The 21,851-nt window shown below is 37.7% G+C and overlaps 1 protein-coding gene across 1 annotated transcript in view; it reads left to right on the top strand.

Moving 5' to 3' along the window:
- The window catches only part of clmna (calmin a), a 32,950-nt gene extending 11,099 nt beyond the window's left edge, over nt 1–21,851 (top strand). Inside the window, exons 2-13 of the mRNA XM_067367093.1 lie at nt 8,194–8,255; nt 11,186–11,281; nt 11,369–11,452; nt 11,546–11,638; nt 12,041–12,234; nt 12,339–12,532; nt 12,855–12,937; nt 13,027–15,024; nt 16,004–16,161; nt 16,583–16,661; nt 17,294–17,352; nt 20,289–21,851. Coding sequence (XP_067223194.1) covers nt 8,194–8,255; nt 11,186–11,281; nt 11,369–11,452; nt 11,546–11,638; nt 12,041–12,234; nt 12,339–12,532; nt 12,855–12,937; nt 13,027–15,024; nt 16,004–16,161; nt 16,583–16,661; nt 17,294–17,352; nt 20,289–20,454 — 3,266 coding nt within the window. The 3' untranslated portion in view covers nt 20,455–21,851. The remainder of the gene's footprint in view (nt 1–8,193; nt 8,256–11,185; nt 11,282–11,368; nt 11,453–11,545; nt 11,639–12,040; nt 12,235–12,338; nt 12,533–12,854; nt 12,938–13,026; nt 15,025–16,003; nt 16,162–16,582; nt 16,662–17,293; nt 17,353–20,288) is intronic.

Genomic DNA, 21,851 nt, shown 5'->3' with positions numbered 1-21,851 from the left:
GTGATGACACTTTGAAGTGTTGAAAATCTATTTCTATAAAAAAAATCCACATTTAATCAAATAATAGCACACCCACAAAGGAGGAAAGCACAGTCATTTTGTTGAAAATAACAATTTGTTGTTAAACATCAAGGTTAAGTTATAAATTAATTAACCTTAAATGGATCTTAATCTTATATGCAACACAGATGCTTATATTTTTATATGAATGATAACTTCAAAAGGTGTAAATGCTTAATTTTTTTTTTTTTTTTCATGATTTTTATGTGTGAATCTCTACCTTTGACACATAAGAAAACCTTTCAAAAAATATTTGGTGCGTAATTCTCACCAAAAACTACAGGAAATATAGAATTAGTTTTGCACAAAGAAAATGAAGCTATTTTTAAGACCATTCATTGTTTTTGCATTGTGACATTATTTTCATGACAATTAAGGAAATATTAGTAGTCATTACCATAATGGAAAAAAAATGGAAAATTCAATTAATCAATGAAAAAATCTTCAGATTATTCAGTTTATATGCAGTATTTACAGCCCGAATTCTGGAAATGTTGGGATGTTTTTTAAATTTGAATAAAATGAAAACTAAAAGATTTTCAAATCACATGAGTCAATATTTTATTCACAGTAGAGCATAGATAACATAAATGTTTAGACAGAAAATTTTATGCACAAAATGAGCTCAAAAAAAGTTGGGAATTTGGTCCCATTCTTGCCTGATATACATTTCCAGCTGCTGAAGAGTTGTGGTCGTCTTTGACATATTTTTCTCTATAGGTGAAAGATCTGGACTGCAGGCAGGCCAATTCAGCACCCGGACTCTTCTATGACAAAACCATGCTGTTGTAATAGCTGCAGTATGTGTTTTTGCATTGTCCTGCTGAAATACACAAGGCCTTCCCTGAAATAGACGTCATCTGGAGGGGAGCATATGTTGCTCTAAAAACTTTATATACCTTTCAGCATTCATAGTACCTTCCAAAACATGCAGGCTGCCCATACCTTTTGCACTTATGCACCCCCATACCATCAGAGATGCTGGCTTTTGAACTAAACGCTGATAACACGCTGGAAGGTCTCCTTCCTCTTTAGCCCTGAAGACACGGTGTCCATGATTTCCAACAAGAATGTCAAATTTGGACTTGTCTGACCATAGAACACTTTTCCACTTTGAAGCAGTCCATTTTAAATGAGCCTTGGCTGACAGGACGCTTCTGGACCATATTCACATATGGCTTCCTTTTTTGCATGATGGAGCTTTAGTTTTTGTTTTTTTGGATTGTGTTTAACGACGGTGGTTTCTGGAAGTATTCCTGGGCCCATTTAGTAATGTCATTGACACAATCATGCCGATGAGTGATGCAGTGTTGTCTGAGGGCCCGAAGACCATGGGCATCCAATAAAGGTCAACTTTTTTGAGACCTGTAGCAGGCATCAAATTTGAAATGAGCTCATTTAGTGGATAAAAGTGTAAAATTTCTCTGTTTAAACATTTGTTATGTTATCTATTGTGCTACTATTGTACTATTGTGAATAAAATATTGGCTCATGTGATTTGAAAGTCTTTTAGTTTTCATTTTATTCGAATTTAAAAAAAAAACGTCCCAACATTTCCGGAATTCAGGTTGTATGAAATTTGGTGAACAGAGACACAAACAGAACTGCTGACCACAGCAAAACGAACTAACAGTCCTAAAAAAGACATTCTCATGAAGGGTTCCAGCTCTGCTCATGTTGAACCTTCAGACAAACAGAGTTCAGGCCCGTCTGTCACACTTGAGAGCTCAAAGCTGTCCTGCACAGCCAGGCAGTGGCCTTTTGTGTTCGAGCACTGGCTCTTTGGAGCTGGAAGACGGCCCCCTCATTAAACAGACATGGTCTGTGTAGAAAGATGGAGATGACTGTGTTCTTGGCTGGGGCCCCTGGCCTGAAATGCTTTATAGCTCCTTTGGCAGGAAAAAAAGAAATGGAGGCTGGCGTGTTAATGTTCTTTGTGATTTCTACAAAGGGATTGCTTTTGTAGTACTGTAAAATTGATATTGCTTCACTAAAGATTAAAGTTATTATCTTGTTTCATATATTTTTATGATTTTATATAATACACAAACATGTATCAACTTCTAATATTGTTGTTCAGAACCTGCTAGATGGGAAAACTAAGGTATATTGGTGTCATATCATGTTTTGGCTGATACTAGAGTTTTTTTATGTTATTTTCTGTCAGTATTGTGTATATGTGCATTTTTCTTCTATTTTTACCTTTGCCATTATCAAACTCTCACTTTAGGTTAATTTAATAGCACTGTTTAATGTAATATTTAGTTAATTTCTAAATTTTTAATTCTGTACATTATAATATTATCATGCTTATTGTAACGAAGCGGGAGTCATGGTAAGATCCAAATGCAAGCTTTATTAAGAATGTCGTACAGGCAGGGTCAATCAGGAGCAGACGAGAACAGCAAGGGACAGGCAGGATCGTAATCAGGATGCAGGCAATGGTCAGGACAGGCAGATATCATTCACAGAACAGTATAACAGGCAAGGGTCAGGACAGGCAGCAACGGGTCAAAAACAGGAACAGGCAAGATTAATCACAGGCAGACAGAAAACAAGGAAACGCTCAGAATTGTCACAAGGAATCAAGACTTCGCAAACTGGTGGTGTGAGTGTGAGTCCTTTATAGTCCTGTTAATGTACTGCAGCTGGGTGTGGTGATTAGTGAGGAGTGTGTGCATGGCTGTATGTGGCGACAGGTGATTGGTGTGGAGTGACCATGTGACTGGCAGGGAGGATTGTGGGTAATGTAGTCCGGGAACTGACAGGAACAGACGGTGATCGTGACACTTATATTCATTTGTAGCATGAGTGTTTTATTTTTTTATTTTTTCTTTACCAACCCCCAGCATGTCATACTGGGCTTGGTAATGCAAGAGCAGCCAATAGTAACCAGAATCCTTTGCAAGGATTAACCGTTTATTAGGGCCGACCAGAAAGGACTAGTTCTTGGAAGCCAGGAAGCACTGTGTTGTTTCATTAAACTTTTTTAATGAAAAAAGTCACATGGAAAACATAGATAAACATGTAAAATAAAGTGTTTTAGTTGACGTAATTTAGCACTAACTGAATTCAAGGAGACATTTAAGAGTGGTCACATTACCCAAACATTGGCCATGTATTCTGAATGATGAATTATCTGGCAAAATAATTTTTATTATAAAGCACTTTACTGTGAAGCATTTATGGTCTTATTAAATGTGTTGTCACAAAAATGGTTTTAACTTGGCCACTCTCTGAATGTGCACTATTGTGCTGTTGAGTTCTGTGTATGTGGCGACATGCCTAGACTTCCTGTTAGACTGTTGGGTCATTATTCCATCGCGACATTTGGACCACAGTTATTGATTCCAGCAAATGGAGCCTCTTTATGTTGTGGCACTAAATATGAATGAGGAAAGCCATGCCTCCAGAGATATCCCCATCAGGATCTTCCCATGTGTGTACTGTACACCTATAAAATCCAAATGAGCCGCCGGCACAGGAAAAGAAAACTTGAGAAGAAACCATTCATCATGAGGTAGACTGTGTAGACGCTCTGCCTAACGGATCATGTAATCAGGCACAGTCTCATGGGAGTCTCCCCAACCGCCACCATCTCTCTAGGCCAGATGTCTTGTATTTCAAAGCGTGTACACAAGGTCCAAAGAAACATCTAACCTTACCTCCCAAACAAAATAGAGTCACCACTTTGTACCATATCTACCTTTTTCACAGTAGAAGCAGATTGTTATTAGTCATACTGTAAGTCAGATGTGATTTATTTTTAACATGTTTTTTGTGCTGTTGATGAAGAATAATGATAAAGCTTGACAGAAAATGCTAATCAGCTTGTTTATGTGGCTTGTGTGACAAACTACATTCCCCACCATTCTCTGTGGCAACATAAGGATAAAATACAGATAAAGCATCAGTTACAGAACTAATTCTAATGCTCAAATGAGTAACACACGAGAATGAACCTCACTGGCTCTTGTGGAAGGTCAAATATGCAGCGTAACACACAAGAATGAACCTAATTGGTTCTTGTGGAAGGTCAAATATGCAGCGTAACACACAAGAATGAACATAATTGGTTCTTGTGGAAGGTCAAATATGCTGCGTAACACACAAGAATGAACCTAATTGGTTCTTGTGGAAGGTCAAATATGCTGCGTAACACACAAGAATGAACCTAATTGGTTCTTGTGGAAGGTCAAATATGCAGCGTAACACACAAGAATGAACCTCACTGGCTCTTGTGGAAGGTCAAATATGCAGCGTAACACACAAGAATGAACCTAATTGGTTCTTGTGGAAGGTCAAATATGCTGCGTAACACACAAGAATGAACATAATTGGTTCTTGTGGAAGGTCAAATATGCTGCGTAACACACAAGAATGAACCTAATTGGTTCTTGTGGAAGGTCAAATATGCAGCGTAACACACAAGAATGAACATAATTGGTTCTTGTGGAAGGTCAAATATGCAGCGTAACACACAAGAATGAACATAATTGGTTCTTGTGGAAGGTCAAATATGCTGCGTAACACACAAGAATGAACCTAATTGGTTCTTGTGGAAGGTCAAATATGCAGCGTAACACACAAGAATGAACATAATTGGTTCTTGTGGAAGGTCAAATATGCTGCGTAACACACAAGAATGAACCTAATTGGTTCTTGTGGAAGGTCAAATATGCTGCGTAACACACAAGAATGAACATAATTGGTTCTTGTGGAAGGTCAAATATGCTGCGTAACACACAAGAATGAACCTAATTGGTTCTTGTGGAAGGTCAAATATGCTGCGTAACACACAAGAATGAACCTAATTGGTTCTTGTGGAAGGTCAAATATGCAGCGTAACACACAAGAATGAACATAATTGGTTCTTGTGGAAGGTCAAATATGCAGCGTAACACACAAGAATGAACATAATTGGTTCTTGTGGAAGGTCAAATGTGCTGCGTAACACACAAGAATGAACCTAATTGGTTCTTGTGGAAGGTCAAATGTGCAGCGTAACACACAAGAATGAACCTAATTGGTTCTTGTGGAAGGTCAAATATGCAGCGTAACACACAAGAATGAACCTAATTGGTTCTTGTGGAAGGTCAAATATGCTGCGTAACACACAAGAATGAACATAATTGGTTCTTGTGGAAGGTCAAATGTGCAGCGTAACACACAAGAATGAACCTAATTGGTTCTTGTGGAAGGTCAAATATGCAGCGTAACACACAAGAATGAACATAATTGGTTCTTGTGGAAGGTCAAATATGCTGCGTAACACACAAGAATGAACCTAATTGGTTCTTGTGGAAGGTCAAATATGCAGCGTAACACACAAGAATGAACATAATTGGTTCTTGTGGAAGGTCAAATATGCAGCGTAACACACAAGAATGAACATAATTGGTTCTTGTGGAAGGTCAAATATGCTGCGTAACACACAAGAATGAACCTAATTGGTTCTTGTGGAAGGTCAAATATGCTGCGTAACACACAAGAATGAACCTAATTGGTTCTTGTGGAAGGTCAAATATGCAGCGTAACACACAAGAATGAACATAATTGGTTCTTGTGGAAGGTCAAATGTGCTGCGTAACACACAAGAATGAACATAATTGGTTCTTGTGGAAGGTCAAATGTGCAGCGTAACACAAGAATGAACCTAATTGGTTCTTGTGGAAGGTCAAATATGCTGCGTAACACACAAGAATGAACCTAATTGGTTCTTGTGGAAGGTCAAATATGCAGCGTAACACACAAGAATGAACATAATTGGTTCTTGTGGAAGGTCAAATGTGCAGCGTAACACACAAGAATGAACATAATTGGTTCTTGTGGAAGGTCAAATGTGCTGCGTAACACACAAGAATGAACCTAATTGGTTCTTGTGGAAGGTCAAATATGCAGCGTAACACACAAGAATGAACATAATTGGTTCTTGTGGAAGGTCAAATATGCAGCATAACACACAAGAATGAACCTAATTGGTTCTTGTGGAAGGTCAAATATGCTGCGTAACACACAAGAATGAACATAATTGGTTCTTGTGGAAGGTCAAATGTGCTGCGTAACACACAAGAATGAACATAATTGGTTCTTGTGGAAGGTCAAATATGCAGCGTAACACACAAGAATGAACATAATTGGTTCTTGTGGAAGGTCAAATATGCAGCGTAACACACAAGAATGAACCTAATTGGTTCTTGTGGAAGGTCAAATATGCAGCGTAACACACAAGAATGAACATAATTGGTTCTTGTGGAAGGTCAAATATGCAGCGTAACACACAAGAATGAACCTAATTGGTTCTTGTGGAAGGTCAAATATGCAGCGTAACACACAAGAATGAACATAATTGGTTCTTGTGGAAGGTCAAATATGCAGCGTAACACACAAGAATGAACATAATTGGTTCTTGTGGAAGGTCAAATATGCAGCGTAACACACAAGAATGAACCTAATTGGTTCTTGTGGAAGGTCAAATATGCAGCGTAACACACAAGAATGAACATAATTGGTTCTTGTGGAAGGTCAAATATGCAGCGTAACACACAAGAATGAACATAATTGGTTCTTGTGGAAGGTCAAATGTGCTGCGTAACACACAAGAATGAACCTAATTGGTTCTTGTGGAAGGTCAAATATGCAGCGTAACACACAAGAATGAACATAATTGTTTCTTGTGGAAGGTCAAATGTGCTGCGTAACACACAAGAATGAACCTAATTGGTTCTTGTGGAAGGTCAAATATGCAGCGTAACACACAAGAATGAACATAATTGGTTCTTGTGGAAGGTCAAATGTGCTGCGTAACACACAAGAATGAACATAATTGGTTCTTGTCAAGCTCAAACGTGTAGTGTAACACATGAGAATTAACCGCATTGGTTCTTGTAGAAATTAAAACGTGCTGCGTAACACACAAGAATGAACCTACTGAACATGCAACAAATAGTTACGATGGAATGCTCCTTAGCTAGATTTAATAAAGCTAAACCAAGAATGGTACAGGCCTGGCAAAGAGCTGTAAAATCTATTGGCGACCTACTCATTAGGTAGTGAGATGTAGATGTATCTCCTTAGAATTGTGAAGTATCCATATCTAGGGTATAATTATGTAATCTAAAGTATTGCAGTGCTGACAGAATTTGTTTCTTATCTTGGTTTTGTTCAGTTTTGATTTTTTATTTACTCATTTTATTTTATTTTTTGTACGTTTTGTGTTCTTTTGAAAATCTAATAAAAAGTATGTCACAAAAAAAACCACACAAGAATGAACCTCACTGGTTTTCTTGTGGATGCTCAAACGTGCTGCGCAACACGAGAATGAACCTCATTAGTTCATGCGAAGCTCAAACGTCCTGCGTAACACAAGAATGAACCTCATTGGTTCTCGCATGTCAAGCAAGTAAGCTTAAACTTCCGTTTACCATAACAGATGTGTGCATTTATGAATGTTTGAATAAAAGCCTAAATTACATATAAAGCGATCGAGTCTCTTCAGAAAATTTGGACTAAACCGTTCAATTCATATGGATTAGTTTTATGATCTCTTCATGAACTTTATGAAGCGTCAAACAAAGTGGTAATTGCATAGACTCAATAGAGGGACAGAGATCTCTCAGATTTCATTAAAATATCTTAATTTGTGTTCTGAAGATGAACTAAAGTCTTATAGGTTTGGAATGACATGAGGGTGAGTAAATGATGGCAGAATTTTAATTTTTGGTTGAAGTAACCCTTTATACCCCCTCCCTTTAAAAGGCCGTAAAAAAGCCAGCTCTTAAAAACTATTAAATTTGATTTTAAAAACCTGCAGATACCCTGAATAAAAGCAGTTTACATAGCGTAATAATGCAAAGACAAGCAAAGTTGCCATTGACTGCTCATTAAATAAAACAGCTCAGTGAAGGTTTGCCATTTATAGGCACTGGTCATTCCACATTGACTATAATGATTCTGTGCTGTTTGCCTTTGTTGCCATGGCTTGCTCACAAGTGAGCCATTGCTTCAGGCTACATGTGATTAATAACATGGAGCTGCTGTTTTAGATGAAGCAACTTCTTGCCGTTGCCGTTTCATCTCCGTGCATCATTTACCTCTGCTGACGTGACACTGTTGTTTTTGTTTCTCTTCCAGTTGAGAGGGAGGTGGTGCAGAAAAGGACATTCACCAGATGGATGAATCTACATCTAGAGAAGGTCAGTAGGAATTTATTTGGATCCTATGAACCCAGTAGATGGAGTTTATAGACTTCAGATGTTCACATCTTGCGCACACATCGAGGCGTCTTTGTGGTGGTAACGTAGCCTACTACAAACAGGAAATGTATATCTCCTTCTCCCTGCTGAATTATTAATGAAGGAAATGGAAATTTTAATTTCTTAGCATTAATTATGCATGAGATAGAAACATGAACCTAAATTGTAGGAAGAATATCAGGACTGAGGAAATGTTTTGGGGAGATAGTGGTATAATTTTACTATTGTACTATTTTCCCCACATGTGCCAATGACGGTCAAGAAGCTGCATTTTGCTCACATTTTATTTAAAAATTTATTTACTTACTCAGTTATGTCACAAAAAAATGAAGACAGGTTTGATCTTTCTCATATATACATACAAAACTTAAAACACCTGTAAAACCTATATAATATATTCATGATAATGTAGGATTAACTTTTATTTATTTTTACATATTAAATTATGACTTATTTTCAATTTTTTGCATGTTTTGATTTTTTCTCTCTCTTTCTCTCTCTGATGCTCCCTTCTCCCACTTTCACTCTCATATTTTTCCTACCAGAAATGGCGAGACGGACACAAAACACACACACACACACACGCATATTTGCATGAGGCATTAGTCATTGAACACAACAGTAGGGCGACTCGTTTAAGCCTGCTCTTTTGTTTTCACTGGCAGTCCTCCACTGCTCTTCTTGTGTTGTAGACAGCTTATAGATTGTAATGCTGCCATTCTTCAGAGCCTCATAATACTGACTGAAAACACTCAGCGATGAATCCTTTGTTTTCATTCACAATGTCGCTCTATTCTGTGACCCTGACATTGGCTTCTTCTCAAAACTTTGACCCATCATTGGACAATTACACTTTGTCTGTTTTGTTTTGGTGGAAAATTTCACCTTTAACCCTCCAGTTTCCACTGTTGTTCCATCATATCCTTTTTATACTTCTGAGAAATGTTATTGTTGAAGGTGTGTGAATTAAATTAGCCAATTTAATCAGTGAAATTAACCAAGAGTAAACTTTAAAGGTTAGTTTACCTAAAAATTTTACAAACCCGATTCCAAAAAAGTTGGGACACTGTACAAATTGTGAATAAAAAAAGGAATGCAATAATTTACAAATCTCATAAACTTATATTTTATTCACAATAGAATATAGATAACATATCAAATGTTGAAAGTAAAACATTTTAAAATGTCATGCCAAATATTGGCTCATTTTGGATTTCATGAGAGCTACACATTCCAAAAAAGTTGGGACAGGTAGCAATAAGAGGCCGGAAAAGTTAAATGTACATATAAGGAACAGCTGGAGGACCAATTTGCAACTTATTAGATCAATTGGCAACATGATTGGGTATAAAAAGAGCCTCTCAGAATGGCAGTGTCTCTCAGAAGTCAAGATGGGCAGAGGATCACCAATTCCCCCAATGCTGCGGTGAAAAATAGTGGAGCAATATCAGAAAGGAGTTTCTCAGAGAAAAAATGCAAAGAGTTTGAAGTTATCATCATCTACGGTGCATAATATCATCCAAAGATTCAGAGAATCTGGAACAATCTCTGTGCGTAAGGGTCAAGGCCGGAAAACCATACTGGATGCCCGTGATCTTCAGGCCCTTAGACGGCACTGCATCACATACAGGAATGCTACTGTAATGGAAATCACAACATGGGCTCAGGAATACTTCCAGAAAACATTGTTGGTGAACACAATCCACCGTGCCATTCGCCGTTGCCGGCTAAAACTCTATAGGTCAAGAAAGAAGCCATATCTAAACATGATCCAGAAGCGCAGGCGTTTTCTCTGGGCCAAGGCTCATTTAATATTACTGTGGCAAAGTGGAAAACTGCTCTGTGGTCAGACGAATCAAAATTTGAAGTTCTTTTTGGAAAACTGGGACGCCATGTCTGGAAAGGCACCATCAATGCTAAAAGGTATATCCAAGTTCTAGAACAACATATGCTCCCATCCAGACGTCGTCTCTTTCAGGGAAGACCTTGCATTTTCCAACATGACAATGTCAGACCACATACTGCATCAATTACAACTTCATGGCTGCGTAGAAGAAGGATGGATACTGAAATGGCCAGCCTGCAGTCCAGATCTTTCACCCATAGAAAACATTTAGTGCATTGTAAAGAGAAAGATGTGACAAAGAAGACCTAAGACAGTTGAGCAACTAGAAGCCTTTATTAGACAAGAATGGGACAACATTCCTATTCCTAAACTTGAACAACTTGTCTCCTCAGTCCCCAGACGTTTGCTGACTGTTATAATAAGAAGAGGGGATGCCACACAGTGGTAAACATGGCCTTGTCCCAACTTTTTTGAGATGTGTTGATGCCATGAAATTTAAAATCAACTTATTTTTCCCTTTAAATGATACATTTTCTCAGTTTAAACATTTGATATGTCATCTATGTTGTATTCTGAATAAAATATTGAAATCTGAAACTTCCACATCATTGCATTCTGTTTTTATTCACAATTTGTACAGTGTCACAACTTTTTTGGAATCGGGTTTGTAATTCTGTCATCATTTACTCATCCTCATGCCATTCCTAACCCATAAGACTTAGTTTTCATATTATTTCATTTTTTAAAATACCCTTTTCTCTGCACTTTTTCTTCTTGTGAGATCTTTATTTTATTAATAGGTTCAAAAAACGTTATTGTCATTGTACTGCCGTGCAAAACAACAAGATTGTTGGTATCCCGCGTTCTGTTCACAAAAGACAACAAAATATAGACACAACAACAAATATGAAAATGTAAATGTAGATTAAATGTTTAAAAAAGATCCATAAGATAAAACAATATAACAGAAATCTAATATTTTGTATGAGTTTAAATACTGAACTGCATGTTTTTTGCTGTGCAGTGCAACCCTCGTATGGAGGTATGGGATCTGTTTCGTGATATCCAAGATGGGAAGATTCTAATGGCTCTACTTGAAGAACTCTCAGGATGCAAACTGGTGAGAATCATCATTAGATTTTGTGAATTATTTTACTTCATCTGTTCCCATGAACGACAAAGAAAACTCTGACCTTTGATCTTTCAGCTGCATGGGTTTAAGCCATCCTCACATCGTATTTTTAGGCTCAATAACATCGCCAAGGTATTGACATTTCTGGAAGAAAGAAACGTAAGTATCAATGAGGTCACACACCTTCACAAATAGCAAATAAACCCTACTGAATGCCTTTCCTGAAAGTGTGATAAATCTGTCTGGTTTTAGGTGAAATTAGTCAGCATCGACGCAGCGGATATCGCAGATGGCAATCCATCCATAGTGCTTGGGCTTATCTGGAATATCATACTGTTTTTCCAGGTACCATAATCTTTTTTTCTCCCTTTTGTGTTTCTTTATTTTTACATCTTTATGCTTTTACATTTGGATTTGTCCACATTTGATTGGATTTAGTTTAGAGAAAATAGTTAATCAGTGGATTATTTGTGACTCAAGTGTCTTTTCTATGTGGCTTTAACTGGCTGTGAGAAACGATGATTTCATTGATTGCATATGCAGCATCTTTTGATTCTTGTTGGATTAGGGTCCAAATTTGAACTAATCTTATCTTGTCTTTGAGACAGGACAACTCTATTATCACTTATGTCTAGTCAATGTTTAGATAGGACTCAACAGTTTACTGAGCAGCATGATAGGAAATGCCACCATGCTGAGCAAATGGTTGTCATCTACTCGTTCAATAATGACCTGTTTGTATTACAGATCAAGGAACTCACAGGGAACATTAAGAGCCAATTCCCCTCCTCCTCCAGCCTGTCCTCCATACCCACGAGCTCTGATTCAGACACTTCCCACTCCAGCACACCCTCAGATGAGAGAAAGCCCACCATTGCTCAAAGAGGTCATGGGAAGGCAATCAAGACCCTCTTGCAGTGGGTCCAGAGACGCACTAGAAAGTAAGAGAGATTTTAGTGACCACTGAGAATATTTTTTAATTAGGTGTGTCAGATTTTGGACCAGCTGTTGATTCAAAGCATTGCTTGCTACTTTGTTCGTCCAGATATGGAGTTGCTGTACAGGACTTTGGAAAGAGCTGGACAAGTGGTCTGGCTTTCCTTGCTGTGATAAAGTCCATTGACCCCAGTCTGGTGGATATGAGGAGGGCTCTGCTCCGAACGCCCAGAGAGAACATTGAGGAAGCGTTTAGAACAGCACACTACAGTCTTGGCATCCCAAGACTCCTAGAACCTGAAGGTAAATATTAAAGAGATATACAGTGAGAGAGTTATACAAAGTTGATATACAGTGGCCCCAAAAATGTACAATAATGTTCAAAAGTTGCAAAAGCATCTGCTAAATGAATAAATGTAAAATATATGGCCCTTGGTTTGACATTATGCAAAGACATTCATACATTAAGTGAGGCTGAAGTGTCCAAGCACTGTATTACTGATGTAACACAATGTATCTCAGCTTCCTTTCAGATGTCTTGAGGACATTTGTCATAGCTTAGATTTGTTTTAATATAGCTATTGAAATACATTAGCAGAGTTGAACTAAAAATGTCTTTCCTCAGATGTGATGTTGAATCCCCCTGATGATCAGTCCATAATGACCTATGTGTCCCAGTTTTTAGAGCACTTTCCTGGAATTGAGGAGGTAGGAGCTTTTCAATGAATTACAGCATCAATATACAACAAGTCTCACACATCTCAACTAAATGTGCATTGTTTTGTTGTTTTCTTTAGGATGAAACGTCAGATATTCTGGAAAGAAATAAAGCCAGTGCTCGTATGAAAGAACCTCCTGTTCGGAATGGAGTTCAGAGAAAACGGGAGTCTTATATGGTCAAGAGAGACTTGGTTCAGCCACCACCCAAGATCTTCATCTCCTCAGTGTCTGAAGATCGTGAGCAGATCACCTCTCCAGTCCTATCACGGACCCCTGAGGACAGACCATGGACCAGTGAAGGGTCATCTGTGGGTTCAAGTCCTAGTCCTGCAAATGACAAGCCCCTTTATCACCCTTTGGACTTAAACAAAGACGTGTCCACCACAAGCTCTCCGCAACCTTCGTTCTCGGATTCTGCTGTCAACTCGCCTGACTCATGGAGCGAAGTACTTAGCGAGACTACTAACTCTCACCGGATCAATGAGGATCCTATAATTGAGAGCAGTATGGCTGGTACTGTTGAAGTGACCTCAGATTTAGGGTCACCATTTTCTCCAGAGAGCATGCCAGAGAATCATTTGGAACATGAGCTTTTTATAGATGAGGGCAACTATTCCCTCGGCTCCATGGATAGTTTACATGCCAAATCCACTGCGCCATCTGAGGAGGATGATACTTACAAATACATCTTAGATCTGAAAGAAGAAAAATCTGCTAATCATTCGCCCAGTGACAACATGAGGAATGAATCAGATGCAGGATGTTTAGAACAAACCGAAACCAATCCTTTGGAACACCAGGAACCAGTCAAGTCAACTTCTGATGGTCCTTTGGAAAGTGACTCAGGATACTTTCAGGATAACAAGCAAGCCATGCCAGCTCAACCTGAGGATGAGGGTCCACTAACTTCCACCGTTGATGAAGAAGTGAGTGGAAATCTGGAATCTGAATCTTTTCAGGACAATGTAGAGTCTTCCAATACAGAAGCAATGCAGAGGAACGCTCTGGAATTAACAGATGGACCTGAGGAGAAGCCTTTTATGACTGAGTATGACAGTGAGCCCGAATGTCCAGTTTTGCAGTTTGAGAGGGTTTCTATATCAGGAAGTGAGGAGGATATTAAACTGTGCACTGATCTGACTGAAGAACCGACAGAGGAACCAGGCAAAAATGATCTTGAAAATGGTAATTCTGAAACCAACAAGGATAGCAGTGAACTCCATGATGGGGAACAAGTAGGTGTTTTGGAAATTGAGGTGAAGAATGTGTTATTTGACAGCCTGGAAGAACCTATCTCAGACCAGAAACAAACAGAAGTCGAGGTTCCTGATGAAGATCAGGTTTGTTATATGTGTGGAGGTCCAGTCGCGAAGAGCTCGGCTGAATCAAGCGAACAGGGTGACGATTGTCTGTCCCATTTAAACTCAACTGAGAGGGACTGTAATTCAGACTCAAGACTTTTCAGTGAATCAGAAGCAGGTGGAAACTTTGAGGACAATCCAAGGGAACAGAGCAATGAATTAAATGGAACTGTAACTGATCTCGAGAATGAGCCAAGAGAGAGTAAAGGCATTCATGGAGATCTGCTTATTATAGGTAAGAGCAACATGGAAAGTGGGTCAGACGGCATAAGGAGGCCCGAGTTTTCCCACAATACAAATGGTGAAAGCCAAGCTCAGGTTTCAGACAATACGGAGCCTGGAGGGGCCAAGGATAACAGGCCTGTATCAGTAGTGGACTCTCACTATGGTGTTCTGAAATCTGTCACTGAAGCCATTGTGGAGCCTCTTTCTGACGCCACCAACCACGATGGAGAAAATGACTCTACATCAACCCAGCGACAGCATCCAGAAGTTTCCAGCTTTGAGTCATCAATTGTATCTGAAACCACCTGTAAGAATTCAGAGCCCATTATTGGTGTCCGTGGGTACGTTGAAAGACGTCCTACGGAGCTACGTTTGTCTCTCAGCATGACTCCGCTTCAGCCGGCCCCACCTAAACGTTCACTTACTGAATCAGATACGGACACCGAAGACACTTCCGAGGACCACAGCAAGGGATTTAAGTCGAGAAAGGTTATTTTTCATTCTCACTTTCCTTTAGCCTAGAAAACATGGCTCACTTTAATGCACAGACTGACCTACAAACTGAAGCAGTGGTTTCAGCATATGAGCTGTTTTAGGGTCATGACCTCCTTTTCCAAATGTAGTTCACTTGAGCGCTTTACTCAAAATGATCTCTTGCTTTAATGATCTGTTACAGTTGCAATCGAGTCCTGTGAGTATAGCCCAAGTATTCAGAGCCAGAAGAAATAATACTGTATTAACTCTTCTCTAGAACGCTTTTCATCCCCAAATTAAAGATTGATAGTTGAAACAAATTATGAAAGACAAGTTTAGTTTTCTCACATAACCAGTATGTGTATCAGCTCTCTGTAAAGTTGGGTTCAGTAGCAGTGTCATCCACTCTCTACATATTGAGGCAGTGTGAGTTTCAGTCAAGTTCATGTAATTTCCCTATTCTCTCTCCTTGTTTCATTTGACCTTTTAATAAGATAAGGCCAAAAGGGAAAACAATAGAAGTTGAGATTCTGTCATAAAATGTAGTTTATTCCTCTGATAGCAAAGCCAAATTTTCAGCATCATTAGTTCAGATGTCAATGTCACATGATCCTTCAGAAATCATTCTAATATACTGATTTGGTGCTGAAGAAGAAACATTTATTATTATTATCAATGTTGAAAACAGTTGTGCTGCTTAATTTTTTTTTTTTTTTTTTGATTTTTATGCTTTAATGAATAGAAAGTTCAAAAGGACAGCATTTATTTGAAATACAAATCTTTTGTGACATTATAAATGTCTTTACTGTCACTTTTACTCATTTTAATGTATCCTTGTTAAGTATTATTTTTATGGCCTTCAGTATACTTGAAGGCAAGGATGGTCATCAAAGTGTTAATATTACCAGAGTGGATATAGCTTGAGTATGTATTCTGGATATTGAACCTCAATTTTGCATAATATATTCTCTCCATTCTGCATGTGTCCATCTAGGATAGAGCGGGATCTCTGCACCTCCAGGAGCAAAGCCCGTTTGACAGGCACCCAGGAGAATGGGGTGCTGTGGAGCCTGATTCACCAGCTGAGCATTGTGAGCTCGTTAAGACGGACGAGGACCTGACCAGTGCCAGAGAAAACACTGGGGCTCTGAGGTACGCCTCTATTAATAGAGTCTGCTACAGATACACAGTCTGTGCCGCAGGGGAGCGTTCTGTTTTCTGAAGGACGTGACCTCATAAGCCTCTTAGATCCATTGCAAATTGCCTTAAATGTACTTAATGTTTAGTTTTGAAAACTTTGGTTGACTTTTGGTGAACACGTCATATCCATTTTAGATTAATGATGCAAACATTGTGATCTTGTTGTGTTACTGTATAAAAAATAAAAAAGTGTGTTTTCCATTACAGCTGATTGAAGTCATGAAATTCACTCTCTTGTTTTTGGCTAGGATGAATGAATAAATTAGCTTAATTGTAACTTAGATCCATATAAGGTTTCTTAGAGTTCAGTGATGCATATGAAATGTGTGTTTTATCAAACATTGATTCAAATTTGTTTTCTTTCTCTTAAAAGGGAAGGAGTGGTGACAGATGCAAGCCAACCTTTGACTACTATACACTCGAGAAGGCTCGTTGACACCAGTGAATCAAAGGTTTGTTAATGTTCCTGATTGTGCCTCTCAATAAACCCTGTTAAAATGTTATGATATACACTACCATTCAAAAGATTTCTTTTTTTTTGAAAGAAATTAATACTTTTATTCAGCAAGGATGCATTAAACTGATCAAAAAATGACAGTAAAGACATTTATAACATCACAAAAGATTTCTATTTCAAATAAATGCAGTTCTGTTCATCAAAAATCCTAAAAATGTATCGCAGCTTCCACAAAAATATTAAGCAGCACAACTGTTTACAACATGATGATAATAATAAATGTTTCTTGAGCAGCAAATCAGCATATTAGAATGATTTCTGAAGGATCATGTGACACAAGAGTAATGATGATGAGAAATCAGCTTTGAATCACAGGAATAAATCACATTTAAATTGTAGTAAAATTTCAAAATATTACTGTTCTTGTTGAACGTTTTAATCAAATATAATGCAGCCTTGGTGAGCATGAGTGACGTCTTTCAAAAAACTTCTTACCGACCCCATATAGTACATGTAATTATGTCATCTTGCTGTGTAGGTGTCCACATTGTTAACTTTTTCTCTGGTATTAAATATATTGATATCACCTTCTTTAATTTCACCAATCTGTTGTTTTCTTTTTATTAGGGACAAAATGGGAATTCCTTAGACTGCAGCAAAGTGGACAGTACCATCATAAATAAAAGGTAACTTATATTTATATTAAAAATACCCAAGACTGGTTAGATATACCTAATCTGGTCATTATCAAAATAAAATGTTATAATAATACAAAGACTTGTACCTGTGAATCAGCCTGGGGTGTGATGTAGTAGACTTATTATGTCATCTTACAGAAACAGTCAGTCCCAATTTTCACCCTTACTTCATGCAATATAGCAATTGTAGTGTTGGGTTTGGATCTAGCTTGACAATCTAAGGCATTAAAACCTGCTTGGGCAAACACTTCCATCACTGTTTTATTAGACCTTGTGCCTCATCCACAAAACGGGAGTGTTTTTATTGTTCAGACTGGGTGTCGTCTTTGTACCTGGAGTGTAGGGGGATGTGGCGTGGGTTGTGTTTACGCCCCTAAGGTATTTTTATTTTATATTGTCAATGGCAGTCCTGCGGTGATGTAATTAAGTAAACCGTTTGCAACAACAGGCATCTAGGAAAGGTGGAAGTACACTGTTTTGAGACACCCATGCATGCCTGACACTATTTTTTGCACACAAAAGCACTGTAATTTTACATAAGATGCTTTCTTGACTTTTATTTGATTTAAAGGGGTCATGACATGGATTTTATTTTTATTATTATTTTAATGTAAAGTTCCCTTATAATGTAAATTAAGTTTTTTTGCACAAAAAACAAATATAAATGTGGAAAAAGTTATTTTCAACTCTCAGGTTGACCCTCTGTCTGAAATTATCTGTTTTTAAGGGGCGGCTTCTTTAAAGGGTTAGTTCACCCAAAAATGAAATTTCTGTCATTTATTACTTACCCTCATGTCGTTTCACACCCGTAAGGCCTTCGTTAATCTTCGGAATACAAATTAAGATATTTTAGTTGAAATCCGATGGCTCCGTGAGGCCTTCATAGGGAGTAATGTCACTTCCTCTGTCAAGATCCATAAAGGTACTATAAACATATTTAAATCAGTTCATGTGAGTACAGTGGTTCAATATTAATATTATAAAGCAACGAGATTTAAATAACACTAAATAACGACTTATTTAGTGATGGGCGATTTCAAAACAATGCTTCAGGAAGCATCAGAGCACAATGAATCAGTGTGTCGAATCAGCGGTTCGGAGCGCCAAAGTCAAGTGATTTCAGCCTTTGGCAGTTTGACCCGCAATCTGATTCATGATTCGACACACTGATTCATTGTGCTCCGATGCTTTCTGAAGCAGTGTTTTGAAATCGGCCATCACTAAATAAGTCGTTATTTAGCGTTATTTAAATCTCGTTGCTTTATAATATTAATATTGAACCACTGTACTCACATGGACTGATTTAAATATGTTTTTAGTACCTTTATGATCTTGGCAGAGGAAGTGACATTGCTCCCTATGGAGACCTCACGGAGCTATCGGATTTCAACTAAAATATCTTAATTTGTGTTCCAAAGATTAATGGTCTTACGGGTGTGAAATGACATGAGGGTAAGTAATAAATGACAGAATTTTCATTTTTCGGTGAACTAACCTTTAAGGCTTGTCAGTATACAGCTTCTGTTATGATTGGCTAACATGATAATTTCATAGGAAACCATTTCAACGTCCCTTCACTATTAGTGTTTTGAAAACATTATCTATATATAACTGTCATTTACAGGCATATCATTATGAAATAATTTACTTAGGGTTTGCAGCTGCTGTCAGATCCAATTCAGCTGAATACTTCATCTGTCAACAAAAGTTTCTTTTGTGAACTCTCATCACACTTTGCCTCGTTCTGCGGTCTGCGGTCAAATTCTCTGAACAAACAGGCAAGTGTCAGCCATTAAGCAACTGAACGCATGTGGGCGGGGCCTGTGGTACGATGATGCATAATTATTCAGCGATGTGTTGCTCTGGAGGCAGTCATATGCAAATGCATTTGTGACATCACAAGTCCCCCAATATCCAAACGAGCTGCAACTGGTTAAAGCTTGATTAAACACATGCTTTGTTTATAATAAGGAGGATGTTTTAATGGTACAAAGACCTCTTATATGTCAAAAGATCAAGGTAAATTTGATTTCTCATGTCATGACCCCTTTAATTTAATTTTCAACACCCCATGAAGTCACTTGACAATCATTTGTCTCTGTTGTCGACATGTTTATTATTTATACCACAGTGCAAGATTATTCATTAATATTTTTGGTTAGTTTTCTTGGAAGACTGTAGATTTTAAATGTGTATATCTGCAAAAGGTTAATTTAGTCAACTTTTAGGAGTACTTCAGTGTATATAGATAAACAAAACTGATTTCATAGGGCGTTAAAGTCTATTTAAAATGCCCCTATTATGCTATTTTAAAGATTCCTCATTTTTCAGAGGTCTCCTACAATATGTTTACATGCATCCAAGGTCAAAAAACACTTTAATTTTCTCATAATATACATTGCAGCATCACTTCTCTTTTCTCACAGTGTCTGAAACGTTTTGATAAAGAATTCAGTCTCTCTAAACCCCTTCTTTCTGAGACCCTTCTCTGCTCTGATTGGTCAGACGGCCCAGTCTGTTGTGATTGGTCTACTGCTTACAGCACATGTCAGAATCTCTTCCAGGCCTCAGCTGCAACTACAGTGTTTGAGGACAGGTCAAAGTAGACATTGTTCGTGGGCAGCCAATGAAAACCATATGCTGGCATTATGCAAATAGGTTACTAGCCTACATAGGTTTGTGCATTAAGTAAATTGCTGGAAATAACTGAGGGCTCGTTTCAGGCAGTTCAGAATCAGTTCAATTGGGACTCAATTTATCATGCACTTTGATTTTTTTTGAAACTTTGCAGACCCTTTACATTCACAAACCGCTATATTACACACTACATGAAAAATAATATTAAAAAAAAAGCATAATAGTGGCACTTTAAAGCAGTGGGCTGAAATTTTAATACTAATGTGTGCGCTTTTGTTTCATTACAGCTTGGAGAGCAAGACTGCTGTGAGTCCAGAAAGCACATATGACACAACCCTGTCCGACCTTGTCTACATCCTCTTGGCTGCTTGGCTCTTCGTGTACTGCCTTCTTGTCCTGCCTCAGATTGACTCAAGGACGCTTCCTAAACTCCTCTTCAACTTAGATGAATGACTGCAATATTAATATACAAGAAAATTAATGCTTACACCTACAACTCTGATCATGTTCTTATAGATCAGCTTCCTGATATAAAGGAATAGTTCACCAAAAATGAAAATTTCCTTTTGTGTTGTATGGAACATGAGGGTGAGTAAATTATGGCAGGTTTTTTTTTTTTTAGTGAACTATCCCTTTAACATGAACCAAATGTTTAAGAAGTAAATAAAACAGACTGGAAAATTGTCCATATCGATAAGCTTTGTTGCCTTTCATATTTTCATTCACATCTGCTGGACACAAAGAAAAAGTGAAAAGTGTTCTTCTTCTTTTGATTGGAGGGTTTTTGTAATCAGTCTCAACTTTTACAGGTCCACATGCAACACAGTTACACAATAGATTATTTATAATGCTTCAGAAGAACATGCTTTTTGGGCTTTTATGTTGTTTGTATGTACATTATATGAAGAAAAAGCATCTTTAAGACTAATAAAATAAGCAAAGGTTTTTGGTATGCTTTAGAGCTGTTATGCTATGAGTTTTTGAATGTATCTTTTCAAAAAAAAAAAAAAAAGTGATCACATTACATACACCCCTTTATTTTTTTGCATTATTTTTAGAAAAATGAAGGCTTTCAGCACACATAAATGCTTAGATTATATTCCACCAACATTTATTTTATATACATATCTCACATAGGGCTCTCTAAGTTAAGAGACACATGTATGGTGTCAACAGCACTTTTTAAAACTCAAGACATGAACTGCCAAAGATTCAGTTAAAGATACTGAAACCTCCCAACATAGTGAACAAATCATGAATTTGCTTATTCTTTTAATAATAAATCCTGCACTTACAGTGTATATTTTATGCATTTTACAAAATGCAAGAGCACACAAAAACTCATTTATTAGTCATTTTACACATTTATAAATGCATTGTAATGACTGAATTTGTAATATTGACTCTGAAGATGCTAGTGGTGGTTTTAGGTCTGATATCAACCCCTAAACAGAAAGATTAAATTTGAGCCTGTGGGGCTTGTAATATGTTGTAAAAATGTTGGTTTTTTTTCTTATATTTCCTACATTTTAAGCTGAAATGTACACTTCCACTATACAGAAGAAGCACACTGGCTGCTGAGTGCTCGTCGCATGGTCATAGCAAATTAAAGTGAGCTCTGGACAAACCCAGTATGTTAATGCATCCTGATTCATTTACACACTTACAAAATATGTCCAAAATTGTGAACAAGCCAAACTTTCTGCATGACAATGTGTATGGGGAAATAACTTTTGTCTTTAACATTTTTAAAAGTCACAAAGTGAATCTATGTCCTGCTTTTGTAATGAAAATCGTTAAATTTCCTTGTTAAAATGCACTGGAGTGCAATAAATGATACATCTTTTGGT

Source organism: Chanodichthys erythropterus, chromosome 18 (genome assembly GCF_024489055.1).
Source record: "Chanodichthys erythropterus isolate Z2021 chromosome 18, ASM2448905v1, whole genome shotgun sequence".
NCBI lineage: Eukaryota > Metazoa > Chordata > Actinopteri > Cypriniformes > Xenocyprididae > Chanodichthys > Chanodichthys erythropterus.
This window is presented reverse-complemented; position numbering and strand designations above follow the sequence as displayed.